Source organism: Hemiscyllium ocellatum, chromosome 33 (assembly GCF_020745735.1).
Source record: "Hemiscyllium ocellatum isolate sHemOce1 chromosome 33, sHemOce1.pat.X.cur, whole genome shotgun sequence".
In the NCBI taxonomy this organism is placed as follows: Eukaryota; Metazoa; Chordata; class Chondrichthyes; order Orectolobiformes; family Hemiscylliidae; genus Hemiscyllium; species Hemiscyllium ocellatum.
The window spans coordinates 22,992,678-23,013,035 of NC_083433.1; the positions used below are offsets into that span (position 1 = coordinate 22,992,678).

At 42.0% G+C, this 20,358-nt stretch overlaps 1 protein-coding gene across 3 annotated transcripts in view; it reads right to left on the reverse strand.

Moving 5' to 3' along the window:
- Window positions 1-1,657: 1,657 nt before the first annotated feature.
- The window catches only part of LOC132831237 (ankyrin repeat and fibronectin type-III domain-containing protein 1-like), a 125,111-nt gene continuing 106,410 nt past the window's right edge, over window positions 1,658-20,358 (reverse strand). Inside the window, exons 13-19 of one of the 3 annotated variants that reach the window (XM_060849246.1) lie at window positions 16,461-16,676; window positions 14,672-14,838; window positions 12,422-12,572; window positions 9,148-9,307; window positions 6,844-7,010; window positions 6,154-6,361; window positions 1,658-3,947 (exon numbers count right to left, since the gene is read on the reverse strand). In XM_060849246.1, the coding sequence (XP_060705229.1) occupies window positions 3,514-3,947; window positions 6,154-6,361; window positions 6,844-7,010; window positions 9,148-9,307; window positions 12,422-12,572; window positions 14,672-14,838; window positions 16,461-16,676 (1,503 nt within the window). In that variant the 3' untranslated portion in view covers window positions 1,658-3,513. Of the gene's footprint in view, window positions 3,948-6,153; window positions 6,362-6,843; window positions 7,011-9,143; window positions 9,308-12,421; window positions 12,573-14,671; window positions 14,839-16,460; window positions 16,677-20,358 lie in introns of those variants that run through there. The other 2 variants (XM_060849249.1, XM_060849247.1) reach the window with 2 other exon arrangements.

Below are 20,358 nucleotides of genomic sequence, written 5' to 3' on the forward strand. Positions count from 1 at the left end.
ATGCAGTGTATGAAGTGAAAGAGAGTACTGGAAAAAGAGGGTAGCAATATTAACGATCATAAATTGGAAGAAATTGAGTGGTGTAGTGTGCTCATGGTAGGAGAGTGCAGAGAAACAGTAGATGGGGAGTTAGCATTAGGACAGTGGTTGTAGAATCATAGAATCCTTACAGTATGGAAGCAGGCCATTCTGCCCATTGAGTCCACATCGACCCTCCAAAGAGCATCCTAACCAGCTCCATTCCCTTACCCTATCTCTTTAACCCTACATTCCCTATGGCTAAACCATGTAGCCGGCACATCCTTGGACACTATCGGCAATTTGGCATTGCCATTCCACCTAAACTGCACAGCTTTGGAGGAAACCAGAGCATCTGGAAGAAACCGATGCAGAGATGGTGAAAATGTACAAACTCCACACAGACAGTTGCCTGGGGGTGGAATCGACTCAAATGTAGGTGGTGATTGTGTGAGCAGAGATTAAGACAGCTAGATTAAGAAAGTCTTCCTCTGCAACCATTTCTCATAGGCAATGAAAATATTTCCTTCGATCTTCATGCTTTTGGATTGGGCAGAGTCCAAGGTTTTGGGGCTCTCTCTCTGCCCTTCCAGCTACTTTTGATTCCTGTTTACAAAATGAAACCCTTCCTAACGTGGTGAGTGAAACTCAATTCACCATTGCATACAGGTGTGCCAATGGAAAGCGTGGGTAATGATAGTTACTGTCCTGAATTATTACATTACATTATATCTGGTTCCATTTGCAATGCAACTTCTCTTCCAGAGAACACAGAATGAGTGAGCAGAGAAGGAGGCCATTTGGCCCAATGTGCCTGTGCTGGCTCTTTGGCAGTGCTCTCTAATCAGTTTTCTGTTCTTTTTTGACAGACTATGATAACACTGAAGGCAATTATCAATACTGTGCAATTGCTCCTCCTTGTTTATCTATTTACTTGTTAAATCTGCTGATGGTGATCTTGTGGCATAGTGGATAGTGACCCTGTCTCTGAGACAGAAGCTTGAAGTTCAAGCCCCATGCAAGGATGTGACTGCGGGAAGTACATTTGTAACATGGCAAAATACATTCAGGAGCAACCTTCAGTCCTTCAAACACATGTCAATGGCAAGCAGTAAGAATGGGACAGATTCCTGGTCAGCCATGTGGTGGAAACAATGATAGACCATTGACCATCACTGTCCATGGTTCAAGATCACAAGGTGCATGTAACATGTGCATATTAACAGAGTTATGCAAGACTCTGAGTCGTTTTGCAACACACTATCTGATGGGTATTTACAAACTAAGCTAATTCTAACCAAGTAATGTGACAAGGTGGCCTCAGTGAAAAGCAGCTTGCCTCCAAGATTGTGGGTCAAGCCCCACTCAGAAGCTGCACACACAGCCCTGAGATCCCTGCGCACACGGCCCCAGTATCCCTGGGCACGCAGCCCCAAGAACCCGCGCATGGGCCCTGGGATGCCTGCACACATGGCCCTGAGATTCCCACACATGCATGCACACGCGCGCGCGCGCACACACACACAGAGATCGAGATCTGTGCATATATTGTGATAAACTGTACACAATCCGTCATACACCTACAGATGGTCTGATATACTTGTTACAGACTGACATATCTTGATTCAATTTATGCAATCTGAAATATCTACACAAGTTCAACAAGTCTCTACATGATTTTACAAGCATGTACAGTCTGACATACTTTAATCCTGTATACAACACAACATACCTTAATATACTGCACACAGTCTGACATACCATTACAATTTGGCATTCCTGTATGCAGTCTGGATTAACTTGCATCAACCTGTACATAGCTCAACACACTTGTACATAACTCAATGCATCTGTACACAGATCGACTGACCTCGATTTACTTGAACAAAGCCTGACAAAAGTGAATTTAGTGCTGCTGCAGTTCTGAATGAATCTTAAGCAAGGAAGTTCAAGGTTTAAATAAAACAGGAATTGAGTTTCCTTGGTCTACTCTTTGTTCATTTTACAATAGCATTCTCTGAGTCCTGCAACTGGATATGTGCCACTTGAATGGGCATCAGTACATGCTGTGCAGAAAAATTAAAATCCTTCATAAAGTGATAATACATTCCTGAAGAGCTGAATGATGCAACCAGGGACCTCTATGAAGTTTATAATTGCAGCGTCATTATCTTGCATGTCTCAGTTTTTGGTCAACTGTCCTAATATTTCCTTCAATGGCTCATTGTCAAACTTAGTCTGTTCAATGATTCTTCAACATTAAGGGTACTAAATAAACGTAGCTTCTTGTTGATGCTAATTAACATTCTGAATTATCCACCAATGAGAACAGAGCTTAGATCTTCCAGCCTTCCAAGCCCACAACATACACACCAGCAAATAAGGAACAAGTACAAACATCACGGAGCAGCCTGGGCAGTGAAGGTATTTTGCAGGGCTTGGAGTTTGCAGGCTCCAAATCTCTCAGCCAACATTAAGTAACTGGTAAATGAGTCAGGGTCAACATGAGGGCTAACTGAGTTGCTGATCTGAATCACAGTCCCTGAAAGGGTGATGGATACACGGCACATGTGATAAACTGTACACAATCTATCATAACTCTATCGATGGCCTGATGTACCTGTTATAGACTGATATATCTTGATTCAACTTATGCAATCTGATACATCTGCACAAGTTGTTGATCACCTTATGATCTATATGTCCTTGTATGGTATAATCTGTCTGTACTACACGCAAAACAAAACTTTTTACTGTACCAAGGTATATGTGACAACAATAAATTAAATCAAATAGTGGATGCAATTTCAATAGAATTTTCAGAAGAGAACTGGATAAATATGGGTAAGTTTGCAGGACAATGGGGAATACACGGTCAGTGTGGGACTAACAGGAGAGATTTTTTTCAAGAGATAATGCAAACACAATGGGTTGAACTGCCTACTTCATTGCTAATTATTCTACAATTTGATGATATTAAAGGATAAACATACCACAAATGCTGGGAATTAGTAAATAATTGATACATCAAACTGTTGACAGAAATTTGCTCTTCAAAGACTGAGCATCTTGATTCTTGTAGGATCTACTGCTCCTGAAACCATGTCCGTTTCTCTTTGAAAGCTTGGCTAGAGGGGGAGCTAACCTCATTCAAGATCATCCCACAAATATGCTTCAATTCCCAACTTGAGAAGAAGATGGATGTGACTATCTCCACTTGCCACAACTACCATGCTCTGCCTTTTACAATTCTGACTGAGGTGCCCTGAGGAGACCTCCCACACTCACCTAACCAAGACAGAAGAGCCTGACCCCTTCTATCTGAACCGAACTGCAAGTCTCAGGAAACACAGGCTAGTATCTAACTCACTGCAATGTCCAAGTGACCCCTCCACTCTTTCCAAAAAACACCTTAAAGATACTTGAGACTCTTTACTCAGAGCAAGAAATAATTTACATTGGAACGATGAGTCCAACTTTAAGGTAACAGGATTCTTAAGTCTCCTGCGATGTCTTGATCCACTCAACCAGACTGCATCCAGGCAGACTGATGTGTCGGACAATCTCACTGCTGAAACTGTATGGTCCTTCACGATCAAACTCCTCAGTGCCTTCATCCATTGATCCTGGCTGTGACCAGAATTTGTAGGCGCTGGCTTCCTTCAGTGTCCGCTCGGTAAATTCCAGACTCCCAGTCCGATGGAACTCTCTGTCAGCTCCCTTGTGTCTGTGCTGTCCTCTGTGGAGATCTACATGCTGCAATGGTTTTTTACTGTCTGTGTCCATTGCAATGCTTGTCCTGGAGTGATGGTGCTCACTGCCCTGGGGGTCCACCCAGTCCAGTTGATCAGAGCTCAGGGAGAGTTTCGAATCACAGTCTCTCTCCATTGGCCAGAAAACATCATCTTCATCTGTAATTTCTTTACACTCTGAAAAGAATTGCAGACACAAATCTAATTAAGTCATCCTATATCTTCTGAAATTAAGAAGAATGAGAAGTGATGTCACTGAAACATACAAGCTTCTGAAGGGGCTTGATTGGGCAGATACTGAGAAGCTGTTTCTACTGCAAATCTAGAACAGGTGGGCACAACCTCAGGGTAAGGAGAAGCAAGTGAAGATTGAAGATGCTGGAGATCAGAGTCCAGAGTGTGGTGCTGGAAAAGAACAGTAGGTTATCAAATTCTCCAGCAAATTAAAATGGCTTCTTTATATCTACTCTATCAACCCTTGCATAATTTTAAAGGTTTCTATCAAGTTCTATGTTAATGAAGGGGTAACTGATTAAGTACTTCACTGGGTGGATGTGGAGGCAAATAATCAGCGGAGCTGGACTTTCCTGTTGTGTGATCTGGCATAAATCTCTGACCAGAAACACATATGCATGAACTCTGTCCAACCAACATTTTAACCTCTTGTATTTAACAACATCCTCCTTTTGTAACTTTGAAATGTGCTCACATGATGCAAATTATGCTAAACTTTAATAAAATATTAGTTAGATCTATATTGGAGTATTGTGTCCAATTTTAGGCACCAGACCTTGGAAGCTTGTCAAAGCCAAGGAGAGGATACAGGGAATACTTTACTAGAATGATACCAGCAATGAGGGAGTTGTGTTCTGTGGAGAAACTGAAGAAGGTGGGATTGATCTCCTTAGAGTAGAGAAGGTGTAGGAGAGATTTAATGCAGGTGTTCAAAATATTGATGAATTTTAATAAAGGACTAATTGTTTCTGCTCACACATGAACACAGGATCTTTTACCCTTTACTTTAAATCTATGATTGAAGATGAGGAGAGTTTTAGACAGAGCCTTATTCTGATCGGTATGTTCTTTCTGAATGGAGGCACATTCAACAAGAACTTTCAATAAGGAATTGGAATACATAAAAGAACAAAAATATGCCAAACTGTCGGGCAAATGCAGGGGCATGTAACTAATTGGGGAGCTCCTTTGAAGAAGCAGAATAGGTACAATAGGCCAAATGGGCTCATTCTGTGCTGTATCAATTTATGACTGCTAAGCTTAAGAGTGTCCAGTCAGAAGAATGCACCTCTAAGACTTTGAATCCCAAAGTGCACACAATGATTCAGTTAGAGTTTAAATATTTAGAGGGAGAAACAACTGAATTTGCATTTATATAGCATTTTTACAATCTCAGGATGGTTCAAAGTACCACCTCCAATGAAGTACAATTTGGGGACTTAGCACTGTATAATGTAGCAAACTTAAGTCACAATTTACACACAGGGAATTCCCAGAAGTGGGACACATGACCAGGGTATTATGCAAGGGTTGACAGGATAGATATATAGAAGACATTTTAATTTGGTGGAGAATTTGACAACCTGCTGTTCTTTTGTTGCTATATATTATGTATAACCAATAGCGAAGAGAAAGACAATTTGGCCTAATTAGTCTGTGCCAGCCATTATACTCTTCACAAGTCTTGCCTGATTCCAGCTACATATTTCAGCCTTTTAGCATATATTTTCTCTTATTTAATTATCTAGTTTCCTTTTGAGCCTCCATCTCATGTCTTGTAGTATTGAGTTTCACATTCTAATCTTCAATAAATGTTGCTCAGAGACCAGAAGAACTCCCTGGTTCTTCACAAGGAGCAAGGGGATGGTTTAGATCACCTGAGAGGACAGACAATAAGAAACCTTAGGTTTCCAATTAACAGAATGACAGAAACTTCATTCGAGTCAAATTAATCCTGCATTGATGGCTTCAATTTCTGGAACGGAACTTGAAATTACACCTTATGACTGAGAAGAGCAGGCAAACCTGACACCATTCCCCAAGACAGTTATTGCTTGTCCAATTGGGACAGTTCTATCCATCAAAATACTGTGTTGAATAAATACTTGAAGATAATTGGGGGAGAAAAATCCCAATCAAGTTTCATCTCTGAAACAAGTTGACTGATGAATATTTAACTTTTAGCAACACTGGCCTACAAATGACTCCAGACCTGTAGCAATATGGTTGATCATCTGAAAGGACCCAACCTGCAGGTTTCTCCATAAACCAAGGGTAGGACAGTCTTCTCAGCAATGCTCATATCCCACAAATAAAAACAGACCTGAGCCCCACCAGTTTCCATCTGTTTTATTCAATGGAAGCTCACCTGGATGTTCCCTCTTCCTGTCTTCAACTGGAGAACAGGCAGTGGAATTCACATGCTCTGTGACCGATTCTGGTTTCTCATCTACCCCCACCATACTTGAAATCTCCAGGATCCAGCACAGAGGTGTGCCAGTGGGAGGTTGTCTGTACCGAGCATACTGTAGTACATCTGTAATCCAACGGACCTCCCTCCAAATGTCATCCAATTGCTAAAATTGAAACAGATTTAATTTGTTTGTAAATATTGTATGAAATAGGGATGGAATGATGAAAAAGGGAGAGAAGGAATAGAGAAGGAAGGGATGGAAAGAGAGAGAGAGAGAGAGAGAGAAGTGACGAAGAGGAAGGAAGGGATGAATAAAGAGAAAAATTGAGGGAGAGGAGGAGGGAGGAAGGCATGGGAGAGGCTGGGAGCAAGGGGAGGAAGAAGAAGGAATGAGAGAGGTGTTGAGAAGGGATGACATGGAGAGGTCATAAGAGACAGACAGATGGAATGAGGGGAGGGAGAGAGGGAAAGGTGGAGAGATGGCCGAAGGGAGTAAGAGGAAAGGAGAAAGAGGGAGGAAGGGATGGAGGGATAAAGGGAAGATTGAGTGAATGAGGAAGGAATGATAAGGAAAGCAGGTCTCATCACTGTATAATGCCATGACTGTTTCAAGAGATGGAACATGCTGTTAAAGGTACCATTTACCTGAATAAGGTCTATAATTTGTCTGTGTTTCTCCTTTGCTTCAATTAATTCAGTGTTATCTATAGCTTCTCTCAAAGCTTGTTGTGACAGCAGCGAGTCAAGTTCCAATAAAATTGAAGCCTGGCAGTACTTTGTGAAGAGCTCCTGCTCGTAGGTCGAGAAATGCACTGTAATAACCAGTTGTTAGAGGTTAGATTTTTATAAATGAACAAGGAGTGAACAAATGGCTGATTAAAAATATCTGTGCCCTCTTGTTTTGGATGAATTCACCAAGTCTCTTGGTTTTATTGTGTATCATCATAATATGATACAGCATAGGACAGCATTCAGGCAGATATGTGCAAAGCTGAGTACATGGATTTGACAGATTAGCCATGATTTAATTAAGTCTTAGAACAGACTCAAGTGGCCAAAATACTGAATCCTGAAAGTTGCTATTTTACAACTCTGATTGTCTTAAGCATTTCAGTTAGATCACCTTTCTTAACCTTCTATATGTAAGGGAATACAAACTAATCAATGTAATCTTTGCTCATAATTTAACCTTTGTGGCTGTGTATCTCCATGGTGAATCATGGCTGATCCTCTAAAATGACACCACTTTCCCAACCCATGTTTTCCTCAGTTCCCAAATGTCAATTGTTCGCTTGAATATTCTTATTGCCTGAACATCCACAGCAATCTGAAATACAGAATTCCAAATTTTACAACCTTGAGTGAAGAAGTTTCTCCTCATCCCAAAATGGTTGACCCCTTATCCTGTGTTTGTGGCCCTAGCTCTATATTCGCCAGGAACTAAGTAAGGAGAGTAACAAATCTATTGCTATGTTTGGAGTCTTCCTTCAATTCTTTTTTAGAAAATGCGGTCAGTGGTACTAATTTGATACATTTCCCCTCCGATTTCAAGCACCCCCGATCAGAGATTAGAAAGACTTATATAAATATAGGACCTTTCAAGACCATAGGATGTTCCCAAAGCGCTTCACAGTTAATTAATTAATTTTGTACAGAGTGACCTTTATTTGCAGGATAAAACCCCTCATCTCCACATTAACAAATGTATCTCACTCCCCAGTTTGGGACAACATTCCCTACTGGGTCAGAGAATTTTACTATTTTCAGGCTACAAAGATACTGTGGCTTGAAGAGGTGTATTTTGTCCTAGTTTTGTTTACGAAGAAAGGCTAAGTCAGAGGTGACAGATCAAAGCCAAAAAAATAAACAAATTGTGAAGTCTTGGGTTTTTAAAAAAAATTCGAACAATAAAAGCACCTTGATTTGGTGGGCCCAAGTTCCCACAAAACCAGGATTTCTAGTTTTAGCTTTTAGTAGCAGCTACTGGGGTCTTGAAGCTGGATGTGGAAGTTCTTATCTCTCTCTCTGCTACAGCTAAAAGCCAGGGTTCTTTTCCTGTTGCTTGAATTATATGTGAGACAATCTATTTGCCTTTGCCAAGGGTGTGTTTATGGGATATTACCATATTGGAACAGTTAACTAGTAGCAGTTTATATATTAGTATTTTGATAAATTTACAGTTAAGCCAATTCTTTTCTTTGTTTCATTTGTATTTTAACTGTAGTGTAAAAATAAACTATGTGTTGATTAAAATAGAATAGTTTGACCAATTGGATTGCATCAGGAACGCAACGTCTTACACTTACCTTTAAAATGAGAACAAATTAGGATCTAGGCTATCTTCTTAATACATTTTAAGGGGTTTTGTCTGGTCCATAACAAGACATAGGCAGAATTCTTGGACGGAATGTCCAACTTAGTGGATTTTTTTTGCGTAAGGCCCATACGCACCATGAAACTGTCAAAAATCACCTCATCTAAAGTCTTCCTAGTTCTGAGAAAAAGTGAGAAGTGGAACCTACAGGTGAGGAAGATCTTGTGTTGATCACAGTGCAATAATAACTGATGAGGAGAAAGTGAGTACTGCAGGTGCTGGAGATCAGAGTCAAGAGTGTGGTGCTGGAAAAGCACAGCTGGTCAAGCAGCATCCAAGGAGCAGCAGAATCAACATTTGGAGAATAAGCCCTGCATTCCTGAAACGTCCATTCTCCTGCTCCTTCTATGTTGCCTGACCTGCTGTGCTTTTCCAGCACCACACTCTCGACCCCAATATTAATTGATCTCAGCTTTGTGTTAGAAAAGGGGGTAACAAAGTTATGGAACTAAGGTACATACATTGAGGATAAGCATGTTCTAACAGAATGTGGAACTGGCTTAAAAGGCTGAATGGTCTGCTCCTGTTCCTATACTTCACATGGACGTAAATCAGTTCACAATGGCCTTACCCACCAAGCTCGAAGATTTGAAGTGGCAGGGTCAGAAACCCTGAGGGATGTCCATCCTGTCCTGGGGCTGAGCACACATCATCTGAGGGAGGCAGCAACAGGAGGAAGGAGACTTCATGTCCAAACTCTAACACTTCCTGGGTGTACAGACGAAAATCTGCAGCCTAAAAACAGAGAAAACTTTCAGGCTACAATTCGGCTCTGAAATCTTCATACCCAAATAAAATGAGTTGAATGAGTGTGACTCAGTAATCCAAATAGAAAACAGGAGGAGGAGACATTCGGCCATTTAAGCCTTCTCTGCCATTCAATGTGATCATGGCTGACCATCCAAACCTGTTCCTGCTTTCTCCCATTGTTCTTTGACCTCTTTAGCCCTAAGAACTATATCTGCCTCCTTCTTGGAAATATTCAATGTTTTGGCCTCAACCACTTTCTGTGGTAGGGAATTTCATAGCCTCACCACTGTCTGGGAGAAAAAAATTCTCCTCATTTCAGTCCTAACTGGCCTACCCTATATCCTCAAGTTATGACCTGTGGTTCTGGACTCTGTGATCATCAGGATCATCCTTTCTTCAATTACCCTTTTGAAATTTGATAGGTACCCATGAGGTCCCCTCTTTATTCTTTTAACCTCCAGTGAGTATAATCCTAACCAATTCAACTTCTCCTCATGTGTCAGTCCTGTCACCTTAGGAATCAACCTTTGCTGCACTCACTTCAGAGGCAGAACATCCTTCCTCAGATGTGAAGACCAAAACTGAACACAATACTCCAGGTGTGATCACACCAAGGCCTTGTACAACTGCAGCAAGATATCCTTGCACCTGTACTCAAATCCTCTCATAATGAAGGCTAACATGTCATTTATCCGCTGAACCTACATTCATACATTCTAGTACATGAAAAAGTACAAGGACATCCAGGTTTTGTTGCACGTCCACCTATTGTGATCTATCACCATTCAGATAATAATCTGCCTTCCAGATTTTACTACCAAAGTGGATAACCTCTCACTTATCCATTTTATACTTCATCTCCCAAGCAAATGTCCACTCACTCAACTTGTCCAAATTATACTAAAGCATCTCTGAATCCTCCCAACAACTCAGTTTCCCACCCAGCTTGTTGTCCAAAAACTTGGAGATATTGCATTTAGTTTGCTAAATCATGAATATATGTTGTGAATAGTTTGGGTCCAAACATTGAGTGTTGTGGTACTCCACTAGTCCCTGCCCTGCCACTTGGAAGGCCTGTTTATTCCTACTCTTTGTTTCCTGTCTGCCAAACAGTTCTCTATCCAAGATAGTAATCACCCCCAGTTCCATGCACTTTAATTTAAATGCTAATCTCTTATGTAGGCCCTTAATAAAGCCTTCTGAAAACTCAAGCAGATCATATTCACCAGCTCCCCCTTATCAACTCTACTAGTTACATTCACAAAATTCTAGTAAATTTGTCAAGCATGATTTCCCTTTCATAAATCCATGCAGACTCTGTCCAATCCTGTTACCATTTCCCAAGTGCTCTGCTATTAAATCTTTTAGAATGGACTCTAACATTTTCCCCACTGCTGACATTAGGCTAACCAGTCTATGATTCCGTTTTCTCTCTCTACCTCCTTGTTTCAACAGTGGAGTTATATTAGCCATTCTCTAATTCATGAAAGATGATGACCAATGCATCCACTATTTCTACAGCCATTTCCTTAAGTACTCTGTGATGTGGATTATTGGGCACTGAGGAATTATGGACCTTCAATCCATAATTTCCTAACACCATTTATCTGCAAATTGATTTTTTCAGTTCCTCCCTTTCACTACATCCTGTGTTCTCCAACACTTTTGTGACATTATCTGTGTCCCACTTTGTGAAGGCAGAACCAAATATGTATTTAATTGGTCTGCCATTTCTTTGTTCCTCAATATAATTTCCCTGCTTCTGACTGTAAGGGACCTATAACTGTCATCACCAATCTTTTTCTCTTCGCATACCTGCAGATGCTTTTGAAATTAGTTTGTATGTATCCTGCAAGCTTACTCTTGTACTATATTTCTCCCTTCTTATTCAATCCCTTTGTCCTCCTCTGCTAAATTGAAATTGACCAGAAGCGCATCTGGACTTGCAACACAAAATTTTGTCTACAAGAGCAGGCCAAAAGCTGGGAATTCTGCAGTGAGTAATTTATCTCGATCCTCCCAAAGGCTATCACCATTTACAAGGCATACGTGAGGAGTGGAATATTTCACACTTGCCAGGATAAGTACAGCTCTAACAACACTGAAGAAGCTTGACATGATCCAGTATAAAACAACCCAACCAACACATTAAACAGTCCCTCTTTCCACCATTGATGCTCAATAGTGGCAGTGTGTATCATCTATAATATGCACTGCAGCACTTATCAAGACTTCTTCAACTGTGTCTTCCAAACGCGCAGTCTCTACCATCTGGACATTAAGTGCATCGGTTGCACTGCGACACCACCAGTTGCACTTCCTCTCCAAGGCACATATCCTGACTAGGAAATATATCATAGCTCCTTCACCGTAACGGAGTCAAACTCATGGAACTCCCTCCCTAACAGGGAGTGGGTGTACTATATGGACTGAAGACGTTCAAGAAAACACCTCATATATACCACTAGGGCAAATGGAGTTGGGCAATAACTTGCTAAAAGTATTCTCAATTCAGGACTATTTAAGCAATGCTTAATTTCAGAGAAGGATTCTCCCTCCTGTACCAATGTAACAACTCCATTGCCCACACCTGGTCACCACAGTGGATCAGGTGACCAACCTGGTACCTGTGTGTACCATAACTGTCAGGTTGGCTTGGAAGGATCTCTCAGGTCGATCGTTAAAGAACTATAAAAAATGAACCCAAAATAGAATATTCTGTAAATACAGAACGGGTTCATCAGCACTTGAAAGGAAGAGGAGGAGGCCATTCTGCCCCTTGAGTCTTTTCTGATCAATTACTTAGATCCCGGCTGTCTTTAACATAACTTCATCTAACCAGCTTAGATTCACAAATCTTTAAAACCTGCTTTGTAAAGATGGCTTGAATCAAAGTTCAAAACTTTGTGTCACTTTATCTTAAGGAAGCATTTAGGTTGTCCCCCTTCTTTTAGAGATGGGAACAGACCTACTGTGTATTTCTAATGAAAAAGAACAATTTTGGAATTAGTTTTTCCACCCAGTGCTTACTGCTCTTCTGTTGTCTGCACAGCTAAAGGTTATTGCTTCAATGTGAAAATTGTACACAGTGGGGATTACCTGACCAAGAGCCATGTCCAGATGCTGGAGGAGATTTTTCACAGCTGTACGTAGCCCGTCTAGAAAAGTACACAGTGAGCTCCCTGTGTTTCCCTCTGTGGCAATAGAATCAGTCAGGGATGACACACTTCGTAACCATTCCCACTCCTCCCTGCAACCAACAAAATGAGATAAGGTTTCTCACTGGAGCCTGGACTGAGATGGACTGTTCATTGTCTGGCACTCTGAAGACAAGCTGGTATGTCTAATGTAACTTAATGAATCGGACATGGCAGCATTCTTGAATGGCACTTTTGGACTTGATTGAAATTGTTGTGTAAATGTTTGACACACATAGCCTATTGCTGTTTATGAGTCTATTTACTTTATGCCTCTCCAGGCACAATATTTGTGATGCCTCTGGCACACATTGGACTGCCAATCTGATTTGAAATGCTTTGGAAAGAGATGCAGGGAAATCAGAGGGTTTCCCAAAAGGTAATATGTCAGTGAATTTGGTTGTGTGGAGTTACTTTGCCTAGTGACAGGTGTTTTTTAAGTATAGGCCAGAAAAGATGAATAAAGAGGAATGCTGTAGGCAATACCCTTGACTTTTGGGCAGCACAAGTTAGGATCTTGTAGGCTAAAACCTAATATTTGGCTTTCCTTAAGATCTCTGTAACAAGTGTGGATCATATCAGTGTAACCTGTAACTAACTGCTGACATGCAATAAACTACACATTGTTAACTATAGAACAGTCTTCCAACTAGACTAGGCAATGGTTACCCTCTAACATATTAGGACGAGCAGGCCCTGTAGTTTTCTGCTTTGAAGAGGATAGTGACAGTATCTTCGCCATTAGCAGCAGCTTGTACAGCGTACAGAGATGGCATGTTTGTTACAACAGTGGGAGGAGGAAGATTAGCTGGGGATGACAGACTGTGAGCTGGGCTGACTGATACAGATATATTACTTTATGACAGCATTAAACAAGGCTAAAAGAAGTCTCTGTAAAAGTTCAACCAGTGAGTTAACAGACATTTACAAAAAGATCACTTGGGATCTTTAGTCTTTATGTGGATATGGCCATAGCTAGCAAGGCCAGGATTTATGGCTCATTCCTAATCAACCCTCAAATTGAGTGGCTTGTTCATCCATTTCAGAGGGTAGTTAAAAGCCAAATATAATGACTTAGGTCTGGAGTCACATATAGGCTAGACCAGGTAAGGACATTATTGAACCAGAGGAACGTGTACAATAATTGGTAATAGTTGTCATGGTTACCATTACTGAGATCACCTTTGAATTTCAAAACTGCTGGTTCAACTTTAAATTGTACCTACTTTCATAGTGAGAATTTGAACCTGTATTCCCCTGGACATCAACCTAGGTAATTCCCACTATGTCACTGTCTCCTCACAATATGAATTGATACTATTGGCAATCCACTAGGTCCATCTTGGCTCATTTGTCTAAAGTGACACAAATATCCCCAAGTGTAAGATTCATTGTCCCTTTAATTAATTCAAAGAATTTTTCTCCATCACTATATGAATGACTCTTTTCTACATGTTGGTCATTCTGAATGAAGATCTTCATCATGTCAACCCTTCCTTTTACTGGGTTGAAACTATGGCCCCTGTCTTACTCTTGCAATTTAACTTAGAGTAGTCTTACAATTCCCCAATCTCCCAGATGCTTACATTACAGACCAAGAAACCTTCAGTTTCACATCGCATGAATACTAAGAGCTGTTCCCATCTAGAAGCCGAAATCCATCAGCCAGAAAGTGCCCAAGTTACTGAGGCAATTTTGCTGTGGCTGGTTGTAGTCTTGGAGGTAATGTCACATGATCCTCCTGTCTGCTAACCACTCTGTTGCTGTGCGCTCCCAAAATTGGTAATTTATCCATCCAGAGAACACCACGCCCCTCAGACCAATCCCAAAGAGGTATCACACTCCATTAGCCGATTAATGGATTCTGGTTGCAGGGAGGGCTATCCAGGAGATCCTCTTCAATTCCTGAAGCTTCCAGATCAGTTGGTAACCTTAGGCTGGAATACTGGGTAGGAATCACCATTTGGACAATAGACACGAGCTTGCAAAGAAAGGAGTGAGGGCCATTGGGTGAGAGAGGTAACTGAGGTGGGAGCATGAGGATCTGACATGTCTTGGGATAAAAGCTTATGCAGAACAAAATTAGAAAAAGAGACAGTGAGTTTGAAGAGCTTGAGAATATAAAAAGGAACATTCTGATAATTTCTATTACCGGGACACGTTCTTGTTGTCCCGTATCTTGGTGTGACAGAGTACGTTGGGCACCCTGTATGGAACGAGGACTTTAATCTGATCCACAGAGCTGCAGAGCTTCAGATAACCGAGGTAGAGACCTGGAGGTAAGGCCTGGTTGACTCTCAGGTGATAATCCAGTTTGTCCTGGAGAAGAACAAAAATAAAAGTGTCAAAGTGGGTCAACTTTTCCTGTTAACAAATAAGAGATCCTTTCACCCTATCCACTCCAACAAACTGGATTTAAAGTTAGAGCAATGGTGATCGTTTTGAAAGGAAAGTGGCAAGCTTTGGGAGACAAGACAATGGATTACCATAAGCCCCAGGATAGGACATTAGATGGTCAGTAGTTTCATGAGAAGGAGCTCAAAGGGGCAGGATGTACTTCTCACAGCCAGGGCAAGCTCAGAAGATGTTTAAAGGGAAATGAGAGTAGAGAAACAGAGGTAGAGACCCAGTATCGGGGTTAGCATAGAGGAGCCTTAGACACGTTGGGATCCAGTGAGCCAGGGATAGGTTAGGAGACAACAGAGAGGAGAGACAGTAGTGTACTGGTGATAGATTAGATCCCCTACAGTGCGGAAACAAGCCCTTTGGCCCAACTAGTCCACACTGATCCTCCGAAGAGTAACACACCCAGACCCATTACCTTTTGACTAATGCACCTAGTACTATGGACAATTAAGCATGGCCAATTCACATAACCTGCACATCTTTGGACTGTGGGAGGAAACCGGGGCACTCTGAGGAAACCCACGCAGACACAGTGAGAATGTGCAAACCCCACATAGACAGTTGCCCGAGGTTGGAATCCATGTCACTGGATTTGTAATCCAGCAACCCAGGCTAATGCTCTGAGGGCACAGATTCAAATCACACCACAGCAGCTGCAAGAATATGAAGTCACTTAGTAAAATGTGGAGCATAAAGCTAGTCTCAGTGATGGAGATCACAAAATACCACTGATCGTTACTAAAACCAATCTGATACACTACAGCCCTTTAGAGAAGGAAATTTACTGTTCTTATGTGGTCTGGCCTACATTTTACTTCAGACCAACAGCAATGTGGTTGACTCTTAGTTACCCTCTGACATGGACTAGCAAGGCATTCAATTCAAGGGCAGTTAAGGATGGGCAACAGATGTGGCCTTGTCAGTGGGACCCACATCTCACGGGAAAATAAGGAACTCAATTTTCATAGTGAAGAAGTCCATGAGGGCTCACATTTATGAATAAAGATAGGTTTATCCATTGATCTGTAACTGGGAATGGCCAATAAAAGCAGTTTCATGTCAGCTGTCCTGGGGTGAGATCGAGTCTGCAATGGAGTGAATTATATCAGATCAATGGCAGCAGATTTGTTGAATTATTGGTTATTGATTCAGGATTAGAGGAGATGGGAGGGAGAGGCAATTTCCTCTGAGATCGGTATAATAAAAATGTAAATCCTTTAATATACATCAAACATTCCTGACAAGGGGTTAATGTCTGCTGAGGGGCAGAGTGACTAGCACACATAAAACAGTTATATAACCACTTATTGCTCCACTAGCTTTAGCCTACAGAAATTAATCGATGTTGTTCAGAGTCAGAGCAGAGTTTGAATGTTTGTACATTTTTACAATTCAAGTCCATGCTGAAACAGGTCTGGGAAATGAGGAGTTAAGTGAAAAGATAATACGAATTATAAAGCAAAAGCAATGAGGAATAGAACAAAACTGTGCACAACATTTACGCATCCTAACATCCTTTTACAAGATAATATTACCTTCAAAGTCATGAAGAGCATGTCCAGGGCAGTGAAGCTCTCAAAAGCAGAGACAGATTTCCGATAGTTATGAAGCTTTGAAAGTGCAGTCCACCGGACATTCTCCAGCACCTGGGATGGCCGCAGCTCCTTGATGGTTAGGATCAAAACATTCCCAAGTTTGTCCTTGATTGGTTCAAAATGCACTTGGCCCAGGTCCTGTGTTCCCAATGCACTCTGGAGAACAGAATTGTACAACTTAAACTCCCCTCCAACATGAACACATGAATTAGAAGTAGACCATTCAGCCTCTCAAACCTGCTCAGCCATGCAATAAAAGCATGGTTAATTTATTACTCCACAATCCTATCTATTCCTATTAACTTTTCACCTCTTTGTTTCTCAAGGATCTACTGGCCTAAGCCTTAAAATATTTCAAGACTACCACCATTACCTTTTGAGAATGTATGACCTTCTGTGAGAAAATACTTTCCTCTTCCCTGTCTTAAATGGGCGATCTCTTATATTGAAACAGTGAACCCTTGTTCTAGAATCTCCTACAAGTGGTCACATCCTTTTCATATCCACCTTCAGGTTCAAACACCTCTTACTTTCCTAAACTCTAGTGGATATAAGCCTAGCCTGTCGCACCTTTCCTCACTAAGACAATGCACTCATTCCCAATATTAGTCAGATAAGCTTTCTCTGAACAGCTTCTAATGCATTTAATCCTATCTTAAATAAAGTGACCAATACTATACACAATACTCCAAGATGCGATCTCATCAACCCAATATGAAACACAACCTCTCTATCTTTGCATTCAATTCCCCTCACAATAAGTAATAACATCTAAACTGTTTCCAAATATTTGTTCCTTCACACTAAGGTTTTGAGATTAAAACAGTAAAACTTCTTAGATTTGCCTGCATCTCAGAGCTCAGTAATCTTCTATCATTTAGATAATATGCTTTTGCTAATTCTTCATGCTAAAATTGACAATTTTACATTTTGCCACAGTAAACTCATTTATCATATTGTTCACTGGCTATCTAATTCCTTCTGTAGTGTCCTCATGTGCTCTTAACAACCTACTTTCCTTTAAAAATCTTCATGTTATCAACAAATTTGGCAACCAAAACATCAGTCCCTGCTGCTGAGATGAATTACCTGGTTCACAGACAACGGCTAAGAACAAGAACTCCATAACTTAGAATCAAAACACAAACCCATTTCCCATCCTTGAAGGCTTGTGGTGATGTGGAGTGTCACAGCTCCCTGGGAGTGTCTGGGTCGCTGTCGCAACATGCCAGATATGGATAGCGATAGTAGAGATCCCAATTCCCTTTCAGTGTCTGGTTGACCATAGATTGCTCCCTTCTCTTACCACCTGCCATGGGGGTGTTTGGAAGGAATTGCCAGCTAATATTCAATTTGTGTGGCCATTATAAATACACTTCTGTGGTCAACAAGTTCCGAAGTGGGTCTTGAACCTGGAGCTTCTGGTTCACAGGCAGAGTGCCACCCACTGCACCACAGGAGTGGCAGCCAGGTATGCACGCAGGACTCAAACTGGAAGCACAGTAGATCATTAGGATTATCAAAGGAAGCCACTGGGGGTTGGTAATAAGATCTGAAAATGTGTTGCTGGTTAAAGCGCAGCAGGTCAGGCAGCATCCAAGGAACAGGAAATTCGACGTTTCGGGCATAAGCCCTTCATCAGGAATGAGGAAAGTGTGTCCAGGCAGGCTAAGATAAAAGGTAGGGAGGAGGGACTTGGGGGAGGGGCGATGGAGATGTGATAGGTGGAAGGAGGTCAAGGTGAGGGTGATAGGCTGGAGTGGGGTGGGGGCGGAGAGGTCAGGAAGAAGATTGCAGGTTAGGAGGGCGGTACTGAGTTCGAGGGAATCGACTGAGACAAGGTGGGGGGAGGGGAAATGAGGAAACTGGAGAAATCTGAGTTCATCCCTTGTGGTTGGAGGGTTCCCAGGCGGAAGATGAGGCGCTCTTCCTCCAACCGTCGTGTTGTTATGTTCTGGCGATGGAGGAGTCCAAGGACCTGCATGTCCTTGTGGAGTGGGAGGGGGAGTTAAAGTGTTGAGCCACGGGGTGATTGAGTTGGTTGGTCCGGGCGTCCCAGAGGTGTTCCCTGAAGCGTTCCGCAAGTAGGCGGCCCGTCTCCCCAATATAGAGGAAACCACATCGGGTGCAGCGGATGCAATAGATGATGTGTGTGGAGGTGCAGGTGAATTTGTGGCGGATATGGAAGGATCCCTTGGGGCTTTGGAGAGAAGTGAGGGGGGAAGTGTGGGTGCAAGTTTCGCATTTCCTGCGGTTGCAGGAGAAGGTGCTGGGACTGGAGGTTGGGTTGGTGGGGTGTGTGGACCTGACGAGGAAGTCACGGAGGGAGTGGTCTTTTCGGAACGCTGATAGGGGAGGGGAGGGGATGGAAATATATCCCTGGTGGTGGGGTCCGTTTAGAGGTGGCGGAAATGACGGCGGATGATATGCTGTATATGGAGGTTGGTGGGGTTGGAGGTGAGAACCAGTGGGGTTCTGTCCAGTTTCCTCATTTCCCCTCCCCCCACCTTGTCTCAGTCGATTCCCTCGAACTCAGCACCGCCCTCCTAACCTGTAATCTTCTTCCTGACCTCTCTGCACCCACCCCACTCCGGCCTATCACCCTCACCTTGACCTCCTTCCACCTATCACATCTCCATCGCCCCTCCCCCAAGTCCCTCCTCCCTACCTTTTATCTTAGCCTGCTGGACACACTTTCCTCATTCCTGATGAAGGGCTTATGCCCGAAACGTCGAATTTCCTGTTCTTTGGATGCTGCCTGACCTGCTGCGCTTTAACCAGCAACACATTTTCAGCTCTGATCTCCAGTATCTGCAGACCTCACTTTTTATTCGTTAGTAATAAGATGGCAGTTTGAGTGAACATGATGGTAAAACAAATTCAATGACCAACATGCGTATTACATTTTGGTTTATATTTTGAATGAGGAAGATTGGGAGATATGGAAAAGCATAGGTGTTTGAAATTAAACAGAAGTTAAATGCGGCACATCAAGCTAATAAAGCCATGAAAAAGAAAATTAAAAATCACACAACACCAGGTTATAGTCCAACAGGTTTATTTGGAAGCACTAGCTTTTGGAGCTCTACTCCTTCATCAGGTGGTTGTGGAGTATAAGATCGTAAGACACAGAAATTAGAGCAAAAGTTTACAGTGTGATACAACAGAAGCTGTATGTTGAAAAAGACCTGGATTGTTTGTTGAGTCTCTCATCTTTTGGAATGACTATGTTGGTTTCATTTCGTATGTAAATCCCAGAACTTTTTTTAAAGTTACATTCTCAAGTGAAATTTAACAATAGGTGCCTTGTCAGCTCAGATAATGCATTGGAGGCGCGAGGTGGTCTGTGTGAAGCTGTCTGTACCCCAATGTTAAGACTGATTTTATTTCTGAAAAAGGGATTTATAGAATCTTACATGAATTCATGCAGTTTTTGAGTAAAATTACACGAAATTCTGCAAGTACAAATTCATCCCACAAACGTGTGTGTGTGTGTGCGTGCAGGGGGAATGTCTGTGAGAGTGTGTGTATCCATGAGTGTTAGTGTAAATGGGAATAAGTCTGTGAAAGGGTTCATGTATGGGTGTCACTGTAGGGGGTGTGTATGTATGAGCTACGAGACAGCTTGTGTATGAGAGAGGGTTTGCGTGAGTTTATGAGTCTGTAGGAATGTGTGCGCGTGTGCACGCACTCATGTGTGAGTGTGTTAGAGAGTGTGTAGTGCAGTGGTTACCTGTAGTGTGACATGAATCCAAGGTCCTGGTTGAGGCCATCCCCATGCTTACGGAACTTGGCTATCAGCCTCTGCTCGGCCAGTTTGTGTTGTTGCCTGTCCCGA